The sequence below is a fragment of the Leptosomus discolor genome, chromosome 1 (assembly GCF_034619465.1).
Source record: "Leptosomus discolor isolate bLepDis1 chromosome 1, bLepDis1.hap2, whole genome shotgun sequence".
In the NCBI taxonomy this organism is placed as follows: Eukaryota; Metazoa; Chordata; class Aves; order Leptosomiformes; family Leptosomidae; genus Leptosomus; species Leptosomus discolor.
Window position 1 is genome coordinate 98,868,512 of NC_141391.1, and position 24,894 is coordinate 98,893,405.

At 46.8% G+C, this 24,894-nt stretch overlaps 1 protein-coding gene across 1 annotated transcript; it reads left to right on the forward strand.

The window, feature by feature from the left end:
* The first annotated feature begins 1,042 nt into the window (after nt 1-1,042).
* RIPK4 (receptor interacting serine/threonine kinase 4) lies at nt 1,043-23,345 on the forward strand. Its single transcript, XM_086481176.1, has 8 exons — nt 1,043-1,224; nt 9,104-9,395; nt 17,164-17,312; nt 18,135-18,184; nt 19,276-19,434; nt 20,383-20,489; nt 21,007-21,259; nt 22,168-23,345. The coding sequence occupies exons 1-8, from the start codon at nt 1,043-1,045 to the stop codon at nt 23,343-23,345; spliced, it is 2,370 nt and encodes a 789-aa protein (XP_086337302.1).
* The last annotated feature ends 1,549 nt before the right edge of the window (nt 23,346-24,894 follow it).

The window sequence follows — 24,894 nt, forward strand, 5'->3', positions numbered from 1 at the left end:
GGCAGTATGGTTTCCCAGAGCCTAAAAACTGTTGCTTTGGAGCATGCCTGGACAGACACCAGCCTTCGCCACTCGGAGCAGGCTGGCCTGAGTCTCGCAGACCTGAGCGGGACACACAGGTGAAGGGTTTGTCCTCCTTTGCCGGAGGGACGCAGACACACTGGGGTTCCCAGAGCAGGCCTTGCGTAGAAGAAAAGGAAGGAATACAGTTGCTGTATCCCTCCCCCTTTATTTAATTGCTTAATAGTCGAAGCATGCCAGGGAGTGCAGCGCTCCCCTCCTGCCCCATTGCTTTTGCCTCAGGTATGCTGCACCCCGCTGCCAGGCTTCGGGGCTGCTGCGACACAGGAGCTTGCAGGATGCCCGGGAGAGAAGAGGGGCGGCTGGAGAACCCACCTGGGAGTGGGGGAATTGCCCTTCATAGGTGTCGGTATTCATAGAATGGTTTGGGTTGGAAGGGATCTTTAAGGGTCACCCAGTCCAACCCCCCTGCAGTGAGCAGGGACACCTTTAGCTGGATCAGGTTGCTCAGAGCCCCGTCCAACCTGACCTCGAATGTTTCCAGGGATGGGGCATCTACCACCTCTCTGGGCAGCCTGTGCCAGTGCCTCGCCACCCTCAGTGTAAAACACTGCGTCCTTATAACCAGTCTGACCTGCCTTCCTTTAGTTTAAAACCATCACCCCTTGTCCTGTCGCGACAGGCCCTGCTAAAAAGACAAGGAGAAGCAAAGGCCAGGCCCCAAGCCCTGCCCCGGCCCTGGCGACACCCCGGCCTCCTCCGAGGGGCCCAAGGAGGCCGCTACGGCCGGCGGCGGGACCCACCGACCGGGCCAAGGCCACCCCCCCCCCCCCCCCGCCATCTCTCGTAGCACCCAGCTCCCCTGGAGGGCGGCCCAGGAAGTGACGCCACCCCCGGGTATACCTGACTCACCTGGGCGGGCGTGACGGCGGCGTCCGAGGAGGAGCAGCAGCAGCGGCAGCGGCTGGAGGCGGCGGCGGCGGCAGCAGCAGCAGCAGCAGCAGCAGCAGCAGCCGCAGCCATGGCGCGGGAGAGCGGCTCCCCGTGGTCTATGGGGCTGCTGAAAACTTTTGAGGAGAGCGAGTTCGGTAGCTGGGAGAAGATCGGTTCGGGGGGTTTCGGGCAGGTGTACAAGGTGCGGCACCTCCATTGGAAAACGTGGCTCGCCATCAAGTGCTCGCCCAGCCTTCATGTGGATGAGAAGTAAGGGGCGGCGGGCTGAGGGAGGGAGGCGAGGGGCGGCGGGGGGGGGGGGGGGCAAGCAGTTGTTGCCGGAGGAGAGACCCTCTTCAGGAGCCGCGGGGGCCCTCAGGTGCCCCGCGGCTTCCCGGCTGCGCGGACGCGCAGCCGGGAAGCCGCGGGGCACCTGAGGGCCACCCCCCGCCTGGCTCCCGGGACGTTTTGTAAATCCTTTTTCTCGTTGTCGGTTTTTCCCCCCCCCCCCCTGTGGCTCAGCCTCCGCAAAGGCATGCAGGTTAATCGTGCTTGACCACCGGTTGAAACGCTTCAGAGGCCAAACGAGATAACACCTTGCTGGTGCAACACTTTATTTTTTAAGAAACGCGCACACACACACACACACACAAAAAAAAAAAACCAAAAAAAACCAAAAACAAAGACCAAAAACCCCAATAAACCACTCTTAAGCTGTATAGCCCCGGAGTTACAGATCGTGGGAGTGTGCGCTGGGAAAAGAACAAACCGAACCGCCCCAGCGTGTCGCTGCCGCCCGCCTCGCAGCCCTGTTTACCACCAGCAGCAGCAAACGGGTACGAAGGTCTGACTAAACGCAGCGAAGAGAGCCACGCAATTAAACATTCCCTGGGCAAACGTGGCCTTTGTCACACTTAAGCGAAGCCCGGACCAACACCTTGAGTCCTGCGATGGGGCTGGCCTCCCTCAAAGAATCGGCGATGTTGCTTAGCGCTTGGGAAGTGTAGGTCTTGCCTGTTCGGAGCCATTCGGAAAGCATTTTGCCCTGCCCTGGTCGTGCGTGTATTGGCTTGTGCTAAAGCGTTAACGCCTGCCGCAGCTCCAAAGGTCACGGAAGGCAGTCCTGCGCGCAGGAGGAGCGAGAATGCCGAATGGGATGCGGGGGCTCCTCAGGCCTGCCGTGTCTCGCCCCAGTGAGCTCCCCACCTTGAGAAAAGCCAGCCCTTTAGCTCGCGTTTGCAGGTGCATTGGTCGTGACTCCTGTATGGTAGACACCGGTGGTTAGCAGTGGGCTCGGTGTGGGGCGCGGGCGCTGCAGCCGTGGGCATGCTGTCTTTGAGGAGCAGGTGCTGAAAGGAGAAGTGCTGGGAAATAGGTTCTCCAGCTTCGTTTCAGGGCCAGCACTTCTCCCTGTGTCTGCCCAGGATGAGTCCGCCAGTGGGTAGTCCAGTGTGGAGCTGTTTTGTGTTGCAGGTAAAGATACCACATGGGGGAGAGCCCCTTCACGTGCCCCCTGTGACTAGCTGTGTCCCATGGTGGAGGACAGTCAGCTGTGCTGTGCTCATGCAGTCTGCGTGTGACGGTGGCCTGTCAAGTCCAGCTCTCCTTTCCTAGAAGAGTAAGGCTGTCAGATGCATCTTTAGAAACATCCTTCTGTTTTGAGGGACAGTAGTGATTTCCCAGCAGGACAGCGTCTGTGCGGAGGGAGGTGAATGTGGCCAAGTCACATTCATGGAGCTTTTCTACCTCTACCTTGATCTCTGCCAATGCATGAGCTGATTCTGCAGATCATTTTTTGAGATGTGGGTTGGTTCGGTCACAAAAGGTTTCCCTTGTTGCGGTTCCTGCAGGAGGAGGGAGATTAAGTTGGCCCAAGACTGAAAATGTTTATAAGCCTGTCTTCTACAAGGTTACTAGGGTAGTGGGGCATCTTGCCCATTATCTGAGTTGCTGACTTTCCTGTTGGCACGGCTTATATAGTATAGTAAATGAGATAAAATATCCCTTTTTTAAAAGGGGAGGGGGAGGTCTTACTATATGCATCGGATAACTGTGCCGTCTGTGAATAAAATGGAAAAGACCTCAAAGTTGCAGAGGGTCTTTTATTGGGTTAACCTGCAAGCCCCCCTACCATTAAAACTCTAAAGTAGGTTTCAGGCTTGATGTTTACTGAGACCTAATCAAAACAGTACTGACTATTATTAGCTGACTAATTTTGCAGTTAAAATTAAAATATTTCTTAAAATAAGATGGAACACTTGTTATACTTCTCATTTGCAGAATACATCTAGAAATTTACTCGAAAGTTAATTTTCAGTCTGAGACAAAGGATGCTGTCACCTATTTTAATACAATTAATTTTGAGAGTTTCTACCAAGTCTCTATATTAATGTATTCACTGTGCAATAGAGAACGATCTGTCCCTCAGTGGCTACGAGGTGTGCAGATACTGGAAAGACCATATGAACATGCAATACAGTTAACAAAAATGTCTTGAGAATTTGGGAACTTTGAGGGTGTGGGGCTCCTGCAGCTTCTGGTTAATTTTAACAAACCAGTCCTTGAAACACTAATTTATATGTTTTACTGCAGAATTTGTGCTTCAGATGCTTAAGGGGAGCACTGATTAGAAACTGGAGGGTCCTTGGCTTTTGAAATAGCTGCTTCTGCAAAATAAAGCTATGCTGAATTTGTATATGGTTCTCCTTTGGTTCTGGGGCTGCTCTACCAAACTCCTTTCAGGAGTTGGTAACACTGCCCCACAAAGAGACTTTTCACCCGAAACTTTTCTAAGAAACTTGTGCCATTCAAATGGCGGGGTGGGGTGGGGGGCACAGACAAAACAAAACACTACCTCTTTAGTTCACAGGTTAAAACAAGCCTGTGTAATTAGACAGTTAATCCAGGAGATTAACTTGACTAGCCGTTTCTTGGAACCCTGTGAAGCGGCAGACTTAGAAGAACTACCAGTGGTATCAGAAACATTAGCTGCAAAACACAGAGGCTTTTTCTTATTTATTTATTTGGTACCACATTAAAACCCTGTCTGTAATGGCTTGGTAGCGCTAATACTCTGTAGTCGCTCTTACTGTGTTTCTGCAGACAGTAAGAGATTTGGAGTAATTCGCTTGGCGATCATCACACCATAGAGCCAAGCGGCCTCAAGCAGAAGAAAAACTGAACGTAGAGGCAGAAGTGTTTTTACTTTGAAGCCCAAGCCCTCCTGGGCAATCGAGCCAAATCCCATTCCTAACACCTTATTTGCTCCTGCTTTCTGTCTCCCTGAGATCCCATTTCCCGCCCGCGACTCAATATGCGCTCAAGACGCTCTCAAGACGGGGAGGTTCAATGTAAGCCTGAAGAAAAGAGTCTGTGACCCAGAAAAGTGGAGTCTCTCCCCCAGAACATGTAGTAGAGAGCACAAGGTCTCTTCTCTTTGCCCCTCTTGGCCAGAATGGAAGTGTGGTCTGGAGAAAAAGGGTGGCGAGCTCAGAGACAACAACCTGGAAGCCTTTGTGGATTTCTTATAGCTGAACGTAAGCGTGCAGACTGTAACGAGTGTAAATGATGTAACGGTTCCCAGCGAGGGCCCTTCGCTGGTGGGGGGGACTGCAGGGTGTGGAGGTGGAAAGGTCTGCCTTCTCGATTGGAAAAAAATAAAAACCATGAGCCAAGCCCTGCATGTATCTCCCTCTGCAGGACCTGGATTTAGGAATGGAGTAGGACTTAGAAATTTGGGAGTTTTTAGAAACGCCTTGCTGTTAGCAGGTGCTGCATTTGTTTAGGTGACGAAGGTGAATGAATGTCTCTTCTGTAGGTCTCTGCATCTGTAGGTAGAACTTAATACCTTGTGCTCCTTAAAGAGTAGGGGTGAGCCTAGGTGTCCAGGTTAACCTGTAATCCTCTCGTACCAGGGCTATGCAGCAGAGAGCTGTGTTAACCTGAAAGAAGGGATTTTCTTCATCTTTTTTTTTTTTTCCTCCAAACATATTCTGCCTGACCATGCAGTGGTTTTTCTTTTTCTTCTCTTATTCACTTTCTTCTCTGAGGATCAGCAGGGTGAAGGTCATTAAATACGCACCCTGCAGAGCAGAGGTCACTGTATGCTCTTAAACATCTGCCGTCATGCAGATGAAAATTCAGGAGTGTCGTAATTTTGTGGACCCCGACTTCACCACCAGCAGTTTGTAAAGAGGTAACTTGCATTCCCTACCAGAGAGCAGCGTGGCTGTGCAGGGCTGGGTCTCCCCTGGGCTGGGAGAAATCTGGCTGCTCTGCATCTGGAGGAGGTTCACAGAAACAGCCCCATTACGGGTTTTCAGGACTTTCTGAGTTTCTCTGGAGCAACTTTAACTGCTCTGTCTCACACTCCATTAGGGAAATGTGATGGTAGTGGTGGGGGAATATAAAACTGCAAGGACTGCCTTGTGAGTTTAAAGTTGCGTTTTTATAACACAGTGTTATCTTTAGGGCATAAAGATTGGATACATGCAAATGTGGATAGGGTTGTAATTCTTGCTGTTCTTGTGGCAGGGTTTGTGGTACAAGGGTTGGGCCCTGGACCCTGGGGAGCGAGGCTGTGGGCAGGAGTAAGTCCCTTGTCTCTCCAGGAGGATCCAAAGAATGCAGCTCTATCCGTTTGGGGTCTGACTTTGAGCAGAAGCAGACAGCTGTTTCGGGGATGTCAGAGGTCCCCCGGTCATGTAATATTTCTGATTGCTTTGAAAATGGCTGATCTGTCATTGACTTCTTCTCTGACAGAGATGCTGTTTGGCACTGAATGAACCCCGTGCTAGGTCTCTTGATGTGTGTGCCTTATCTTCTAAGGCTATTATAGGGGAAAGTGTATGCACCCCATGATTTGCATGAGCTCAGCTGTCCTGTGTGCAAGGTTTTTCTTCTTTTAATTTTTATTACCTAATGTTAGGATGTAGTATTGAAGGGGGAGGGGAATGGAGCCAAGGTGCTTAGAGAAGATAATTCTGACTCTTCAGTCTAGGTGTTAAGTAAGAAACTCTATGAGAACAGAGGCTAGTCCCCTGCCTCTTGACTGAGAAACCTCTTAAGGAGCTTTTCTTTTCCTCCACTTGGGAGGGAAGTGTTTCTTGGTGATAGTGCTGAATGATTTCTAAGCATTAGGAGTAACTGAGCAGCCTAAATGCCGCCGCCCCCCCCTACTTTGATCTGTTAGATGTGAACTTGAAGGATACCTACAGCATCCTTTGTTGCAGCATTAGCACTTGTGTATTGAGGTGATGGGCGCTGAGTGCCAGTAGCACCTTGTGCTAAGGGAAGAGGGAAGAGAAAGACCTTTCATCTTTGCCTGATGGAGGAGATCTTGGCTTAACGAGCTGTTTGTGTTAACACGATTAATGCAAGTGCAGTCCAGCACCTGGCTTATGACTGAGTTGTATTTTGGCGCTCTCTATTTCTTTTGTCTTTTTCCTTTTCTGTTTTCTCAAGGTGAGGGGGGGGCCTGCATATGAAAACTGACATGTCTCCCTGGCTGTACCAAGTCACTGGCTGATTCAGTTTTGAACGCTCTGGGTATGGGAAGATGCTAAAGGCGGCAATTGTTGTATCAGGGGTTTTAGTTAAACAGGCAAATTAGATAAAGGGCACTTGCCTGTTAATTAGTCAGTTAATTCACTCAAGGTCTGGTCCAAGCAGAAAGGGAGCCTTTTTTTATTTTGTTGAAACTGGAAATCCTTTCTTTGTAGGGAAAATGGCCCATTTCGAGCAGCTGATCTCTGTGGTTTTGGTGATGCTCTCTGTGGCTCTCGTTAGCCGGGGAACCCTGTCCCTGGAAGTCTAGTGGTTCTTGATAGGCTTTAGCTGTTGCTGGGTTCTTGCCTTGCCTTGGAGGGCTCAGACGGGTATTTTACATCCCTGACTCCAGAGCTCTGCCCGCTGAAGCCTGTGAATTATGCTGGCTATGCATGTGCCTTGGGGGCAAGGAGTTGGTTGTGTTATTCATAGGCGCTCCCTTCCAGCGTGCCAAAGAGCAAACTGGGTACTTGTCTACAAAGGCAATTATTTCACAAGAAAGTTGCTGTAGGGAGCAGCAGGAGCCAACATGGTTAATAGAAAAGATTTCCCTTATCTTTTTTTTTTTTTTTTCCTCCCAGTTTGTATGTCCCTCTTAAACCATTTTTCAGCCTGATCTTGCCTCTGAAATAGATCTGCTGCTGCTGCTGCTTGCTAGGCTAGTCTCACCCTCAGCGCAAAATGTTAACTGCATCGGGTTATTGCAGGCTGCTGCAGCTGGTGGGGAACAGGCAGCAGACTGCGTTTCCAGCCTTGTCTGGGCAAACATCAGCTCTGCGTGTCCCACAGCAGGCGAAGCAGAGGGGAAAGGGATGGGGTCACGGGAGTGTCCTAATGCAGAGCCTAAGGGCTAAATGATGGCTCCTGGAATCGCTCCCACATGGGAGCACTGAGGGTCCCCTGCAGGCTGCGTTGCAGCACAGGTGGTGCGTGCTGCCCCTTGGGTCATCCAGGCATTGGGGCATGACACATAGGAAGGGGGGACTTCATTGTGCTAAGGCTGGACTTGGCATTTCTCTAAATGGAGAGTGCTTCTAGCTGGCCTTAGATTTTATTTTTTTAAAAAAAAAAAAAGTTTGAGCTGATAGCTCTGTGGTGGCAGAGGCTCCCACAGTGGTAACTGGCATCACTTGTTAGTGGCACAAACTGTGAGTGGGTCAGGACCGGTCCCCAGCTGTTTTCCAGCTCTCTGGGACTGGCAGAGGGGGCAGGTGACAGAGCTTTTTGCCTTGCAGAGGGAACGAGCATCTTTCTTCTGATCAGTTGTTGCAGCTGCTGTGAAGGTACTTGCTGAGCTTTATATTTAAACCCTGGCATCTTCCAGGAGAGCTGGTCATCTCAAAACACCTGCATGGAGTAGGGGAGCATCAAACCAATGTTATTGTTTTTTTTTTTCTTTTAAAGTACAGCTCCGTTTACCAGGCATCTGTGTTAAAACTTTGTCCTAGTACTTCAGGTACTGTTCTCTGTTAAATAGCTTACACACCTGGGGTACATTACGAGAGCTGTTGTGTAATAAGAGAGGGTCTGTTCAGGAAACACTACCTATCTGACCTCCCTGTGTCCTCTTTTGTGAATCAGGGGTGGCAGCAACAGTGATGCATTGGTACCTGTGGGCCCAAAGCTGCTCTGACTGCTGCCCACCGTCACTAGTAGTGTAGTTTTTGACAAACTGAAGGTTCTTTTCACCCATCATGTGAGGCTCCTCTTTGTGGGCACAGTTGGCCTGTGGAGAGGACCCTTGTTTCCTCTTCCCAACTCGACGCCCGGCCGGTCCTCGTGGGCTGTTGCAACCCGGAGGCTGCGCGTGAGGTGCGGAAGGAGGGCACGGCAATTAAGGGTCTTGACCTGGCAGACTGCAGCTTGGACTGAGTAACGCTTAGTGCTCTGCAGGGTCAGGCTGAAGTGACCTGTAAACAACCCAGGGGTGCTCATTACGTGTGCCAGCGCTGGGCCTGTTACATCACGGAAAATGGCACGCCGGGAGTTTTCAGCATCCGCTGGAGCTGAGTGAGCATAGTATTGGAGTTGCCAGATCTGGGTTTTGAGGACAAGGAGGCTTTTGCTGTGTGCCCCTAGCTACAGCGGGCAGCTTGCTCCCCAAGATGGTGGGTCCCGGGCATTCCTCTCCCCAGGCCTGGGTCTGTGCGCTGGCGGCCTGCGCCAGCAGGGCAGCTGAAGCAATGCTGTCCGTGCTCTCTCCTGATTAACGCGGTCTTATGACTCACAAAAAGTTAATGACTTGAGCCCAAAGAGTTACAGCCGTGGTAAATCTGGGCGCTACATGTATCGTCCTCGTTCTTGACAGCACAGCATAAACATCAAAGCGGGGAGATGGGCTTTACGCTGGGGATATTCGCACTGTTGAAGTGTACAACTCGCCTGTGGTTCGGCAGCTGTGAGCTGCCTGCCGTTAGAAGCGTAAAACAAAGGTAGTAAACGTGGAAATATGCTGGGAGTACAGGCTGGTGAGATGTAGCGTGTTCAGCCAAGCGATGATCATGAAATATGGTGTTCAGTTTCATAAGAAATGTTTTGTATGTGTTTGGCGGGGGGGAGAAACAGCTGCTCCATCCTCCACCGTCTGTTCTCTTCTACCCAGGGAGCGCATGGAGTTACTGGAAGAAGCCAGGAAGATGGAAATGGCAAAGTTTCGCTACATCCTTCCTGTTTATGGCATCTGTAAAGAGCCGGTGGGCTTGGTCATGGAATACATGGAAACAGGGTCTCTGGAAAAGCTGCTGGCTTCTGAACCTCTGCCCTGGGAATTGCGCTTCCGCATCATCCATGAGACAGCCGTGGGGATGAACTTCCTGCACTGCATGTCCCCTCCGCTGCTCCACCTGGACCTCAAGCCTGCAAACATTCTGCTTGATGCCCACTACCATGTCAAGGTATGCGTTGGGCACTCTGTGCCTGGGACCCACCTTTGGGTGTTCTTGCACGGCTCCTGCCAAACTCAGCGAAGGCCTGAGGGAAGGCGACGGCATTCCTTTTGAATTAGCAAAATGCCCACCAACCCAACCCTTCTGCTCCCCAAACTTGTCTACCTGATTTCTGCCCCGTTTTGGTACATACATAGAGGTAGAGTTAGGGAGCTTGTGAGAACTATTCTGAAATTTTAGGAGGGTGCTAGTGCAGGGAACTCTTGTTTTGAGACCTAATGGGTCCTGCTGTAAATTCCTTGCAGTAGGGTCATGAGGCGGATGAGAACAGGAAGAGAAAAGCAGCGTGAACCTCTAAATCATCTGCGTCACCTCCACAGCTCCCAGTGGTAGCCTTGTTCTGTCTAGGGCCTTCTGGCTTTGTATGCTCCACTAAATACCCAGATCTCGTTTACAGCTGGAGTCCAGAGAAGCCTTCCCAGAGGCAACTCATTTTCTTCTGTCATTTACTCAGTGCATATACAGTGAAGAACTGTCTCTGTACTGACTGTTTATGCATACCAGAGGTCACTTAAGGGAATTTTTCTGGCTCTATCAGCATGAAATTCTTTTTGTTATCCATTTCCAGAGTAAGCTAGCAAACTTGTTGGCCTTCTCTGTTGGAGATTTCATTTTGACAGCTGGACTAAGGAGGTTGTGCTTGTTTTCTGATCTTTTCTTTTGGAGAGGAAAGAGACTGAAATACATATTTTTCCTGTTTTTTTTGGTTTCTGTTGTTTTGTTTTGTTTTGTTTTTTCAAATCAGCAGCCAAACTCTTAACTTTAGAACCGCAGGATTAATCATGCCAGCTGGCTAATATAACTCACTACAAGTAGTCATAGATTATTATCGGTGCCATCATCCCTGTTTTCCTGTCCCCCTCAAACTGGCCAAATGGCTTTGGTCTTGCTGTACCATTCCAAAAATGAAGTTTTCATTAGATGAAAAATCTGTCCTGATGTCATGAGAGGGCTGGAGCCAGAAGAGGTGGGTGCGTCTAATGAAATCACACCTCTGACAGTCTCAGCTTTTTTACTAGGCCTCTTAGTAGTTTACTTCTTGGAAGGATTTTCTTCCTGAGGTAGGAGGCATCCACAGGTGGTCCATGGTGGTATGACCAGAACATGAGGATCTGAACTGTTGAAAGTATATTCTCTTACACTGGTGCTGAGAGGCCTCTGCTAAGTATTTATTTACCTGAAGTTTGTGCTTGCTTGCATAACTTCATAAATTCCTAATTCTTGACTCATCTGTGAGCCAAGATATGAAGGCTGTGTTTTTCTCACTGTTTCAGGAGGTTGAAATGCTGCCTGATGTTCTGCCTGCTGTACAGCCTCTGTCTGGGTGGTGATGTAATACAAGGGGACAAAGTGCAAAATGTAAAAAAAAAAAAATAAAAAAAAATTTAAAAAAATGTTTCTGGTGAGGTCATCACTGACATTCCTAAACTGTTGCTGCTTGCTCAGTGTATGAAACACATGGAGGCCTTTGGACCCTTTCCATCACGTTCAGAAAAAAGTGGTCTAATCCAAGCCTTTTTCCAGCCAGCAGTCTTTTACATCTGCAGGCATCTTGGAAACCCCGCCAAGCAGCAAAGCAGACATGGGAACCTATATGCAAAGTAAGAGATGTACATATTTTGTGAGGCGCCTTCACTTTAAAAATGTGGCCCCAAACCTTTGTTTTGTGTGATGTGAAACTTGTAATTAAATTTCAGACCCTGCAGCTTGATTTAATGTGCAGTTTTCTTGCTGGAAGGCTAATGGAGCTGATGATTGAGGTGTTTTTACTTTTTAAAGTAGTTAGTGTTAATTTAGTAGGTGACCTGTCACTAATAGAATACTAAGGTGAGTGAAGAGATGTTGCAGACTGCAAAAGAAGAGTTTGGAGGTAGGGAGGACTTGTAGAAACTGTTTGCCCTTGAGCCAGGGAACAGACAGTCCTCCAGTGGAGCGCATTAGGAATGCTTCTGTGCCGTATTGCTAGTTAAATGGGAACACGCCTTTCTTCTTTTACAAGCACAATGCTTAGTGTAAAAACCCCGAGTAAGGATGATGACTAAGGCAGTAGTGTTGTACAGAACTTATCATCAAGTGGGTGCCTCCATATCATAAAGCTGTCTCCTGTGTATTACATAAGTGTGTGCTGAATTTTGTTCTTGGGAGGGTAATTAAGAGGATGGCACTAGCCTCAGCACTGAGCAGGGATTTAGATCGACAGATAGGAACTTTTTCAAAGGCGTGTTGGGGGATTCCTCGGTGATTTTAAATAAATCTATATAGTATGGACAATGCAAGGTGAGGCTTTGCTGTTTTTTGGAGGATGGATGGATGCATGCATGCCTCCTCCCCTGCGAGTGGCGGTGGAGCTCAGTACTGACAGCAGCCTCAGCTGGGAGCTCCCTTCCCCGCCATGTCCTGCTCCATCTTGGCTGCCTTAAGCAGTGTGGTTTGCTTGGGAGGATCATTCCATACCCAGCAGGCTTTGCTAGCACGGATCAGCCTGCATCTTTTTTTTTTTTTTTTTTTTTATAATGCCACCCTGTTGCTTCCATTTGTACCAACAGGATCCTCCCTGCCCCTTTCTCCAGTGTTCCACACATGCAGCCCTCCAGTACTTAACGGGCCGCCTAACACCTAGTTTTTGCTTAACTGGACCACGTCCCTAGGAGCTTGTTCTTCAGCTCTCCTGCCCTCCGTACGCGTTCTGGATGTCTCCCCTGAGCTCCCTGTGATGTGGCAATCGCTTGCGGGGCGGTGGCGCTGGGGAAGCAGTGCCACATTCCAGCGCTGCCCTTGCGGGCTGTTAAGTTTGCTTGTTGCCTGCTCCGGTGTGATCTCTCTCCAGGGGCCTTGGTAGGAGAATACACGGCCCCCCCCGCCACCCCCCCCCCCCCCCGCAGTAATCTCATACCCTAACTTGTTGCCAGCTACCCTGCCTGCCTGGTCTCTTTGTTGCTGCTTCCCAGGTTTCTTATCTTCAATATCTTATGGTTAAGAGTGTTACTTTTTGTTCAGGTATTTAAAATGAAGTCAACCTGCAACTTAATACTTTTGGGCAAAAGCATTATTTGTAAGTTCTTGTTTCTCTTCCTATCCAGCCTGCTTTTTGCAGCTCCTCATCTCGTCATATACACACATAACACGCTCATGTTTGTATGTGTGAGTACACACACACACACACACACAGAGGCAGATCCCACCAGTTACTTTTTATCTCCCAGATTTTGTTTTCAAAGAACTTGAAGTGGGATGAGCTGGTCTCAGCTGTGCACTGCTTTAAACTCACTGTAGTTGCTTTTCTTCACACCTCCCCCCCCCCCCCCCCCAGTCTCCAATTTAAACTAGTGTGAAGAGTGAAGGTTGCTGCTGTGTTATGCTGTGCTGATAGTCTTGCTAAACATGGACAGGTTGCCTCTGTGGTCTGCACCTTCGTTTGCTTCAGCTGAAGAAGGGGTTGCAAAATTTCTGAGTGTGGAGTTAGAAGAAGCCTAGTCGGCTAGCAAATTTGTTTATCAGAAAGCTTCTTAATTTAGGTCGTTAACTGTGGGTCAAAGTAATGCCCAGAGGCCAGGCTGGTAAAGAGCAGTTGTCTCTCCTTGTTACACTAGCTGCTGCAGTTAGCACATACACTTTCTTTTTTTTTTTTTTTTTTTCATTGGCTGCAAATGCTCTCCTGTTACCAGAAATGAAAAGAGGCTTTGTTGTTTTGTGTGTCCCTTCTCTCCGGTTCCCACCCCTCCTGATCAAGGTTTCCATGTAGGGCTGTTGTTGCATGGCTCTTTAATCCCAACCAACAGAGCTGGTTTTCACCTTGATCAGTTCTCTAATTGATCTAATTGTGGTGGGGGGACACACCCCCCACGGGGGAGGGAAGCAAGACCATCCCTGTTACGGTAATGCAGATTTATGGTGGGTTAAAATGGACGTTTGACCGTGGCTTTGGTTTCTGCTGCTTCTGAAGACAGCATTGCAAACATCACACCTGAAACGGGTTTTGAGGAGTTAAGATTTCAGGGCCGGTTGGAAAAGGATGGAAACACAGTCTGTTTCAAAAAGACTTCTTTTAGTAACTAACTGAAGTTCATAAACACTGAAGTAAAGACGTATGTTTGAAGTGCTGATGCTGGTTGTGTCTGCACTCGGAATTAATTTTTATTCCTAATTTTTAGAAGTCCAAATCTGTGACCCGTGTAAATCTCTTAAAAATTTCTGGCATTTCTTAAAGAACAAAATTGAAACAACCAGCCTTTCTCCCCTACCCCCAGAAAAACAAAATATCAAGGCCAACGCCACCCCCCTCCCACCCAGCACACAAAAATCCCGGAGACAAATGTGGTGGCAATCTCAATATCCAAGTGCATGGAGACTTTGGACGGAGACAAATACTGGATATGCTAGCAGGGATTAAAAATTAATCTGATGGCTTCGTTACCTATTTGATGAAGAAAACCTTTTGGTGAACTCTGTCCCTGAGTTCATTGCAGTGGGTTCTTGAGCCTTGTACACAGAAAGATGACATGCAGCATCAGAAGCGAAGTGCATGCTTCAGGATGGCCTGTCAGGAGTCATCAGTGAAAGCACTTTCTGAACACTGATTTTGTTCCTGAGAGCTAAATCCCTGCAGTGTTTGGGAACAGCTGACTTTAGTAACCATTGTAGTTACGTGAGCATATCTTCTAGTTGGAAAAAAAAAAAAAGTTCCAAAAAATAACTTGGCAAACTCAAAGCATCTAAAACTTTGTAAGTGAGTGTTGTTTAAAAGCTAGAATGGAAGTGGCCACAAATGGCAGAAGCAGAGAAAGGCCTGTGTGCACAGCGTGCTCGATTTAAAACAAACAACGCTAAAAAAAAAGAAAATAAACCGATCTTCAACTCTTGGAATCGCTCAGTCAAGTATGTGTTGCTGGGAAGTGGGCAGGAAAACATGTACAGCTCCCCCTTCCCCAGTTGCTACTCACGTGTTTGTTCTCATGCAGACCTTTAAAGAGCAGAGACCGAGCGAGCTGTCTGAACATGAACAATCCCACTGTCTGCGTGGGCTTTGGCCAATGTTTTTTTTTTCTCTTCCTACCTCTTCACCGCGTGTTTTGCATGAAGCAGTCTGTCGCCTCCATGTCTCCTCATAACTCTGCTGATATTAGGCATGCTTTTGAAGCACGATGGGATCCACCTGAAATAACTGATCTGAGGAGTGAGATTACGGGTTCTGTCGGATCGTGGGGCAGGGCAGATCCCGGGGTGGGCTGCAAAGGCTAGTGGGGATGCGGAGGAAGAGGTGGGGAGGGGTGCTCCTCTTTCACTGCCTTCACCAGCAAGGGTGCCTTGTGTTGCAGAACTAGGTACCTGGCAAGCAATTTAAAGGCAAAATAGGTAAGTTAAATGGCTGTGTCTTCCACCCACTGCGCAGTTCCCACTGATGTTTAAAGAAACTGCATGACTAAATACACCATGCAGTGTGGAAAATTTACCCTAAAGGAACTAATAAAAGCCACAAAAGCTGTCTGCAGAAATCTTACTATTTTGTTGCAGCCTGGAAGATAACAATTCTTCCATTTCCAGTGCTTTCTGCAGAATGTGGTATGATTCAAGCTCTGCTCTACAGATGAATTTCCTATTAATTGGTATAAAACCTAGTCCTTCACAGTAGGTAGGGACAGGTTCGCAAGGTAAAGTTCTCGCTAGCCTGGGGGGGTGTATACAACGTACCTTAGCTGTTGCTTGGTTTGTAGAGTGAGACTGAGACCTTTTCCATCTAGCATGCTTAGCCTCCTCTCTTAGCCCCTAGCCTTAAATTCAAGCAACATAACTGGTGGCTCGTAACGCAGGAGTGTCACTGTGCTGCCTGTATTTCATCTTTATTCCTTAACTTACGCAGTAGGAAACCTAGTATTGTTTAGACAAAGAGGAAGGTGTATTACTTTAATTACGCCTGCATGCCATATGGATTTCTTGAGGTGTATACAAGCCTCTGCTTCACGTTAATCAAAGGATAGCAGCGCTTCACCAAGTCGGATCTGTTCAGACTTGCAGCAGTCAGTTCATTTATTAACCTGACACCACGGACTTGTGTGATGTTGGGGTTGTGCTTTTGTTCTCCTGTGGAGCATTAAGTGCCCCAAACTCATGCAGCACTTCCTGGGGCGGTTGATTGAGCTCTTCCCAGGGTAAGCTGGCTTGCAAACCTGGGTTTCTTGACTACTTGCTGCTTTCGTGGTCTCCGGTGCTTGGCTTGCTGAGAAGGCCAGCAGTCCTCCTTTGAGAGTGTAGCCCTACAAGCATGAGAAACTGTTCTTCCAGATGACTTTGCTTTTTTCCCTTTTATTTTCCCCCTCTTTTTTTTTTTCCCCTCAAGTCTTTCCCACATTACCGTACGGGTGGACAACAGGTTGGATATACCTGTGTGCTAGGGTACAGGACTTCTACAGCTCCTGAGAAGGCCTCTGTTGAGCTCTTTGTTGCTGGGAGAAGCTCTTCCTGATGCTGCGTAGGTTGCTTTGTTTGTTTTATGGCAAAGGGAGATTCCTAGCATTTGAAGACCGATGGCTGTATAGCCTGCCTGTTCTCCAGGAGGCTGAAGCTGGCAGCAGTTTTCTCCCTTTCCAGTAATGGATGCATGTTACAACTAGCTTTGTGGTGTCTTTAGACAGAAGCTTCTGAAAGTGTGAAGTTGGAGCCTATTTAATAGGAAAAAAAAAAAAGCTTTTTTTTAATTATGTTTGTTGTTTTGAGGGAGAACTTTCTCAAAGGAGAAGCTGTGAAGATCAAAAGGGGCATGAGTCATTGAAAAAAACTGAGTATTTATTAGATAAAAAGAATGTATAAGTTGAGGGGGGGCGCATCTTATCTAACATGTAGACAAAAATCAGTAGGCTGAGCAGTCCAAAAAGACTTGACTTGTCTTGAAATTTCCACTTAGCATAATAGACATTTTTGACCAGTGGGAAATGAGGAAGACAAAGGAAATTCCTTGCCTATCTGTTTGCTTGATGATTGGTATGTCTTTGAGAGCAAATGAACGCACATTTGTTTGACACTTCAAATTAAAGTGGAGGTGTGTTTTCCTTCTTATAAACTTGCTGTCACTTGTTTTGTTCATTTCACCTGTGTTCCCTGCGTCACTGCACCGACTTGCCATATCTCCTAGTTGCCAAAAAGAATTCCCTCTGTGGGTTTTTGGTGTGTGTGTGTTTTGGTTTGGGTTCGGGTTTTTTTAGTGCTTGGTGCCTCTGGTGTTGGCATGGTCAGTGTAACAGCAGCGATATCTGAAAGAGCAATTCTCCTGCACTCGTTGGAGAGCTCACGGTCTGAAAACAGGTGCTCAGAATGCTTAAACACAGCGTACAACGTGAGGTTACATAGGGAAAGGGGGTGGCAGCACCAATAATTACATTAAAGTAGTTTGCACCAGCTAAATTTGAGTAGTTTTAAATTACAATAAATTGTCTTCACTGTTTGTTGTGTTTGCTATGTAATGGGCTAACATGCTGCTGCTTGCAAAAAACTGCTTGCTTTTTTAATTTATTTTTAGCTTAACCATAAAGAAAAGCCTACCATAGCATTGTGCTTTCAGAGATGTTTTCTTAGCTTAGTATTTCTGAATGGCAGCTCGCTATGTTTTGTTGGGTCGTCCTGTTACATCTATTGTTCTTTGCACAACATGTTTTGTTAACGTCTCAGAAGTCTAATGGTAGCCTGCACTTCTCTTGCCCTCTTCCTCCTCCAATTTTTTTTGCAGATTTCTGACTTTGGACTTGCAAAGTGCAATGGCTTGTCCCATTCCCATGACATCAGCATGGACGGCTTGTGTGGCACAATTGCGTACCTTCCTCCAGAGCGCATCAAAGAGAAGAACAGGTGTTTTGACACCAAGCATGATGTGTACAGGTCAGTTAACTATGGAAACAGTTAAAAAGCACTTTAATACTGTACACTGAGCCCTCTTTTTCTGGTTATAAAACCTAGTTGAGCACGAAACCTCTAAGTCTAGTTTGAGCCTCATCTTGCAAAGGATCACCTTTGCTTTGCTTTTTGCGAAGTCTTTATAGGGTCTTAACAAACTGTGGCTGATCCTGGGTCTTGAGCATTATCATTCTGGGCTTATTTATTAGCAACTGGCATGGGAGGCACTCTGCCCACCTTTAATTTCCCCATCAAAACGTACATCCTGACCTACTTTTCGAGTCTGTGACAAAATTCTTAGTTATCTTCAGTGGATTTCATCACTAGGTCTTTGTTTCTTCTTTTATGGTAAGGTTGTTAGGAAAAGGAAATCATAGCTGTGGGTTAAAAGACATGTCATGTTCTAAATGGAACGAACGTATTTCTTTAAAGTTGTCTTGCAGGGTAGAAGTATTAAATAAAATCCTCAGTAATGCTTTGCTGCTCTCTGATTCTGTCAGTGTTGGTGTGGAGTAGTGGGTAAATGTTACCAAGAACTCAGCAGCCTGCAGCAAGTCCCTATGTTTGCTGCCTCAGGTTCCTCCCTGCAAAAACTAGACTTTCAAATCGTGGTTCTTGGCTGCATCTTGCTCTGTGTGTTCATCAGCTGAATTAGATGCAGAAGTGAAGTACAAGGAAAGAGAACTTAGGGAAATAAGTTCTACTTCTGTGAGGTTTTTGGCTTTTTTGTTGTGTGGTTTTGTTGGTGGCTTTTTTTGAAGCTTTCCTAGAAATAATTTTTTTTTTTTTTTTTGCATTTATTTGTAGCTTTTCCATCGTGGTCTGGGGAGTTCTTACACAGAAGAAGCCTTTTGCAGGTAAGTTTGATGTATCATGGGTTGTGTTGGAATTCTTTTCTTTTCTCCCATTGATAAGCACGCTTCCTGCCCCACCAGCCCCAGTTTACATGTGCACATCCTCCGAATTCCTACAGTCTTGTGTGGCAGATGCTTTTAAGCTCTCAAATTCTGATCACAAATGTAAGTCCTCCTTTGTCCTACATCATGAAAGCAGAACCCGTATTGCCGCAGGGGGCCACAGCCTGCACCTTTTTGCTTCTGCTGGAGCATGCTGTATGGATCCAGATGAGCGTGTGGCCTGTGCAGACTTCTGACACGTTTGTGGCCAACGAGGAACAGCGCAGAGCAAAGCCAACTGGCAGGCAACTGTGCTGTTTTCAGAAACAGCTTCTCTGTAGAAAGGTTCTGTAGTTTGTTTGTAGATTGTGGGTACAGATTCATTTCTTAAAAAAAAAAAAACAAACCAAAAACCAACAAACCTGTCTGTGAGAATAAGCCTTGTTCCACCCACAGTAAATGTACCGATCAGCAGGCAGCTATTTATTCTTTATGACTTTTCCTGTGTGTATGACTAGCCTATGTATAGCAAACATGTTTGAACAGGTTCCAGTCTACTATTAATTTTTCTCCAAGTGAGAGATCCCATTTAGCCCAGTGGTTGACTTCAGAGTCGGGAGCCACATTACTGCACTGCTTGATTTGTGTTGTTCCTTCACCTTTATGAAAAGTTCAGATACCTGGTCTAAATAAAAAAAAAGCTGCGGTTCAGTTTTCTTACAGCAGATATGGAAATCCAAAGAGAGGTAGCAAAGAACTGTTTGACCTTTTTTCTTTGGTTCTGTGTCTTTTGTGGGTGGAAAAAGAACACAGTCACACACTGACAATAGTTTTAACTGGTACATGGGAAGTAGGTGTCACTGAATCGACAAATGTGTTGTGGGAGAATAAGACCAACTTCTTTTTCCTCTGTTGATAAAAGGAAGCACTCTACATCTAGAAAAAAAGCGTGAAAACAAGGTTTCAGCCTAATGCACTGTTAATGCTGTTAGACAAAAGAGAAAACATTCCTTTTGCTGGGAGATCTTAATTCGTGTGCTTTTGCTTTACAGAGGAAAACAACATTTTACATATTATGGTAAAAGTAGTTAAAGGCCACCGCCCAGAGCTACCTGCTGTTTCCAAATCCAGACCTCATTCATGTAATAACTTGATCAAACTGATGCAAAAATGTTGGCAAGATGATCCTGGTGAACGGCCAACATTTCAAGGTAAGATTTCCTCGTAACCTGGCTGCCCATTTATTCTTCTGTGAGTCACGTTATTGCTCAAGACTCTGTTAATCCTTGGGGTAAATGCTCTGAACCTCTGTGACAGAATAAATAGAGCACATTGTATGGCAGAGACAATGATACAGGCCACTTACTCATTTGTGGAGGAAGGTATTATCTGGCAAGTCTGACCATGGCGGTGTTATGTAAACACATCCGGAATAAGACCTGTACCGAACCAGTCAATCCATTTAGCCAGAAATTATGTTCACTTCTGCTTGTGTGTATCGAGGCATATGCCAAGCTGGAGCTGGTGCAGCTTTCACCATACCAAAGTGTTGAAGGCCCTGGCTCTTAAAATTTACTGTTGTATGCTGAGAAACTGAATTGTTTTCTTGTAACAAAACAAGTTATACTGTCATTTTCCTGACAATAAAAAGCAACTCTGGTGAAAAGCTTGAACTTGCCCAAAGCACCTGTTATGATTTCAGACGTGCAGAAGGACGTAGCAAGTGCTGTCTCCAGGTAGCTTCGTTTAGTATTAATGGGAGAGTTTTGCCTCTTCCCTTTTCTTCTGCCCAAACAAGGTTTGAGGACTGAAGGGAAGGTGGATCACAGCTTTTTTAAAACACACGTCTGAGTCTGCCAGCAGTAGACTGGTTCCTGTTTCAGAGTGAGTCCTGCAGCGTAGCCACCATGTCACATCAGTCTGGTCTGAATGTGAAAATGAATTTTCAGTCAGCCCTGTGCACTCTTTGCCTTGCTACACACTTGTACCTACTAATGAGGTGCTGAATGGAATAGTCAAAACTGAAGTCTTTCTCCTACAGTATCTCAGAGCTGTTAAGCTCTAGTGATAGAGAAAGGCAGCAGGGCATCCCGGAAGAGTCTCCTATTGAAAAAAAAAAAAAAAACCCAACCCAAAACCTTCTCTTGCTTTTTTCAAAGAAATCACTTCAGAAACAGAGGCTCTTTGTGAAAAACCAGAAGATGAAACAAAAGAGATGATAACTCAGGACCTGGACACCAAGAATTCCCCAGAGCAGCAGCCTGAGGTATTTTTTCTTTCTGCCTCTTATTCAAGCGCAATAGGTTTTACGAGGAACAGGTTCCTCTGTGGCCTGTAACTTCACAAGCAACCTTCTCTTTGCTGCTTTTGAGCATCTTCTTGCCTGATAGAAGTGGGCCTTGGTGAAGGACTGGAATGCAAAAGTGACAGCAGATGCACGGACCAGCTCAGGAAAACCTCAGCACAGGGCTAAGTGCAAGTGGATCTTAGACTGTTGAGGGAGAGCAGGACAATTAGGAAATAAAGGCTGGAACTGTGTGGGTGTGACTGATCATAAAAACCACTGTAGACAGAAGAGCCATGTGGCTTTAGCGGCTGTGTGAGTGCTGATGAAAGCTGCCCTCCTGCATCTCAAAGTTTTCAGTGACCTCATAGGTTTGATTTAATACTAACGGCGCTTAAAGGCTCCCTGCAAACTAACAAACTTACGTTTCTTCCTGTAGGGCCTCATGCTCAGTTTTCTTCGCTGACCTTTCTAAAATGCTTGTGTGCTTCTCTTGAAGGGGGTGTCTGCGTTATCCCAGCCAAAACAGGAGCCTGCTCTACCATCAGTTAAGGATTACAGTCTCTCAGAGTTGTTGTCCCAGCTGGATTCAGGGATTTCACAGACTATGGAAGGCCCTGAGGAGCTCAGCCGCAGCTCTTCTGAGTCCAAACTTGCTTCCAGTGACAAGCGGCTTTCAGGAGTTTCATCTGTAGATTCAGCTTTTTCATCCAGAGGCTCTCTTTCCCTTTCCTTTGAAAGGGAGAGTTCAGGTAATGGTCAGGTTTTTCTTTGTTGTTGTTTTTTTTGTAGTTGTTTGGACTGGGGCATGGGAGTCAATGGGTTGGAGAGGAGTCACATAAAGAATAGCGTTCTGGAAATCACAGTTAGCCTTGCTTTCTCTTGGTGTCAGCACTACAAATTTGTTTACTGGAGGTAGTTTTCAAAAACAAATAAAAAAAAAGAACGAGGTGGTTCCCAAACATGATCTAAGGAGAAATAATAAAACCTGCTTAGTTTTGAAAAGGAGTGACCTGAATTCCCATAAAAGCAATTACAGTCAGGTCAGCTGAGTTGGTGGCTTTTTCAGTTACACTAAGCCCAAATCTGAGCACTTTTTTTTTTTTTTTTTAAGAAGACTCAAGCCACCTTCTCAGCAACCTCCATGAACATTGTAATAAAGATCCCTGCTATTGCACACACGCACCTCCCGTTTCAATCCAGTGCTGCAAAAACAGGCGTTTATCTTCCAAGTAGGCAAACAGTGCTTAGTGCAGGGAGATCAACCACAGCATCCTTCATTTTTCATTTCACAAGAAACGGACCTGAGATTGTTCAGAAACTACTGAGGGGGGCGGGGGTTCTTTGCAGTCAAGTCATTGCTGAAGCCACCAGATACGTTAGCCTTGGGCAAGTAAGGTTTGACAGGTATCAGAATTGTGATGATGTCTTTTTCATAGGATCATAGACTAGTTTGGGCTAGAAGGTGCCTTTAAAGGCCATCTAGTCCAACCCCCCTGCAGTGAGCAGGGACATCTTCAACTAGGTCAGGTTGCTCAGAGCCCCGTCCAACCTGACCTTGAATGTTTCCAGGGATGGGGCATCTACCACCTCTCTGGGCAGCCTGTGCCAGTGCCTCACCACCCTCAGTGTAAAAAATTTCTTCCTTGTATCCATCTAGATATTGGTACTACAGACATACAGAAGAGGAAGCTAACAGAGGCCATTTTATCTGGAGACACCAGCAAGCTGATGAAGATCCTCCAGCCTCAAGATGTTGATATTGTTTTAGATGGGAACTCCAGTCTTTTGCACTTGGCTGTTGAAGCTGGTCAAGAAGAATGTGTCAAATGGCTCCTCCTGTACAACGCTAATCCTAACCTCACCAACAAGAAAGGATCCACCCCTCTTCACATAGCCATTGAGAAGAAAGTTAAAAGCATTGTGGAGCTGATTATGGCTAGGAAAATCAACGTTAATGCCAAAGATGAGGATCAGTGGACTGCTCTTCACTTTGCTGCCCAAAACGGGGATGATTTCAGCACCAAAATGCTGCTTGATAAGAATGCATCCTTAAACGAGGTAGATTTTGAAGGCAGAGCCCCCATCCACATAGCCTGTCAGTACGGCCAAGAGAATATTGTGCGGATCTTCCTGAGAAGAGGCGTTAATGTGAACATCAAAGGAAAGGATGACTGGGTGCCACTGCACTATGCTGCCTGGCAAGGTCACCTCCCCATCGTAAAGCTTCTGGCTAAGCAGCGGGGTGCAAACGTGAACGTGCAGACCGTGGATGGAAGGACCTCGCTACACTTGGCCGCTCAACGAGGACACTACCGTGTCGCTCGCCTTCTCATAGACTTGGAGTCGGATGTCAACGTACGGAACGCGCTCTTGCAGACTGCTCTCCACATAGCGGCAGAAACTGGCCACACCAGCACGTCGAGGCTGCTCCTTAAACACGGGGCAGACATCGAGGCAGCAACAGCAGAAGGATACACCGCTCTGCACTTGGCATCTCGCAGCGGCCATTTAGCAACAACGAAGCTGCTGATAGATGAGAGGGCCAGCGTTCTAGCCAGAGGCCCTTTAAATAGGACAGCGTTACATCTTGCTGCAGAAAACGGGCACTCCGAAGTAGTCGAAGAACTTGTCAGTTCAGAAAACATCAATGTTTCTGACAGGGAAGGGTTGACAGCTCTTCATCTGGCTGCACGAGGCGGGCACACAAAAACAGTTGAGGTTCTTCTGAAGCACGGGGCGCACGCTGACATGCAAAGACCCACGTGTCAGACCCTGCTACAGCTTGCTCAGCAGAGCAGTAATAGCTCGGTTACTGTGTTGTTAAGTGAGACTTAAGGGAAAGGTACAGACCTTGCTACCTTCCTAACCTGGTGCAAGAAGGCTGCTGGAGCTTGGCTCCTGAGGGCCTTCTCCAGTTGTGCAGTGACCTGCTCGTCAGTGGTGTCAGCTGGTGGACTGAGATGTGACCAGCAGAAGCTACTTGGGCTTGAGTGTGCGAGTGAGAGCGCACATGGACTAAGGCCAGATGTAAGGCTAAGAGCTGGAGTCTGCCGTGCCGTGGTCCGTATCGATCCCTCTGCGTGTGCCTGCCCTGTCTGTACATTGACAATCCCCTCCCAAGGATAGTGTGAGAGAAGGATGCAACCTGTGGGTTTCCCCCCTGCTTTTTCTTAATGTGCCAAACTAATTTAAGAACTAACATTCTGCTTTTTTATTTTCCTCAAAAAAAAAAAAAAAAAGTGTAGATTCCTGGTTTATTGCAGTGATCTATATTTTGGGCTGAAAGCCTCCGGCATCAAATAGACATAACACAAATCTGCTCAAAATTAATGCAAGACATCTGGAAACAGCTATTTAAGATACAATTATAGTCATGTTTCAGTGTCAGAAAGTACTCTGTTTGATGGAGACATTGATTACAGATTTCCATGCACTCAAAACCAATGAGGCAGACTTGTTAACAAAGCAGGATTCCAAAAATACATAAGCAGAAGTAAAAGCTTAACACTGGTATCTTCATACATAGTACCACCTTCTATGTACTCTAAGATCAGGAAGCTGAAGTAGGTGCTTAGTGGTTTGTCTTGAATGAAAAAGTCAAAAGCTAAAATTCATACTGGACTGTGACTGGATGGTATATTCTAACACCATTATACCAATTTGCAAAACAATGGTTGGAGGGGCTGATGACTAGACTGATATACTATGTATATAGTATTTCTACCTGTTGTATGCTTTTTTCTACTGAAGAAAATAGATTGCTTAGAGTGGGTATGTTTTAATACACCTTTTAATTTCACTCTTTTCAAAGTTCAAATGTGATCTGTTATTAATAAAAGATTGTGTTCATACCTGTCTGTATCTTGTAGTTGTTAAAGCAGCTGAAAACCCATTGACCAGCAGCAGCACACAGCTGTAATGTGTTTAATGATGGTGAAGCCCAAACTGTTGATGTGTAAGGCTTAGCTCTGACCAGTCCGCTTAGCTTTTATATGGAAGGTAAGGAGCTTGAATGAACTGGAGGTGTTACAGAGAGGTTCTCCTCCCCCTCTACTCTGCCCTGGTGAGACCCCATCTGGAATATTGTGTCCAGTTCTGGGCCCCTCAGTTCAAGAAGGACAGGGAACTGCTTGAAAGAGTCCAGCACAGAGCCACAAAGGTGATGAAGGGGGTGGAACATCTGCCTTATGACAAGAGGCTGAGGGAGCTGGGTCTCTTTAGCTTTGGGAAGAGGAGACTGAGGGGTGACCTCATTGGTGTTTGTAAATACGTAAAGGGCGAGTGTCAGGAGGATGGAGCCGGGCTCTTCTGGGTGATGTCCAATGACAGGACAAGGGGCAACGGGTGCAAGTTGGAGCACAGGAGGTTCCATATTAACATGAGG

Excerpts from the sequence above, each read along its gene's own strand:
- RIPK4 (XM_086481176.1), top strand. The coding sequence starts at position 1,043 with ATGGCGCGGGAGAGCGGCTCCCCGTGGTCTATGGGGCTGCTGAAAACT. Across the intron at positions 18,185-19,275 it reads ACAGAAGAAGCCTTTTGCAG|AGGAAAACAACATTTTACAT; the intron begins GTAAGTTTGATG and ends TTTGCTTTACAG. Across the intron at positions 21,260-22,167 it reads CTTTGAAAGGGAGAGTTCAG|ATATTGGTACTACAGACATA; the intron begins GTAATGGTCAGG and ends GTATCCATCTAG.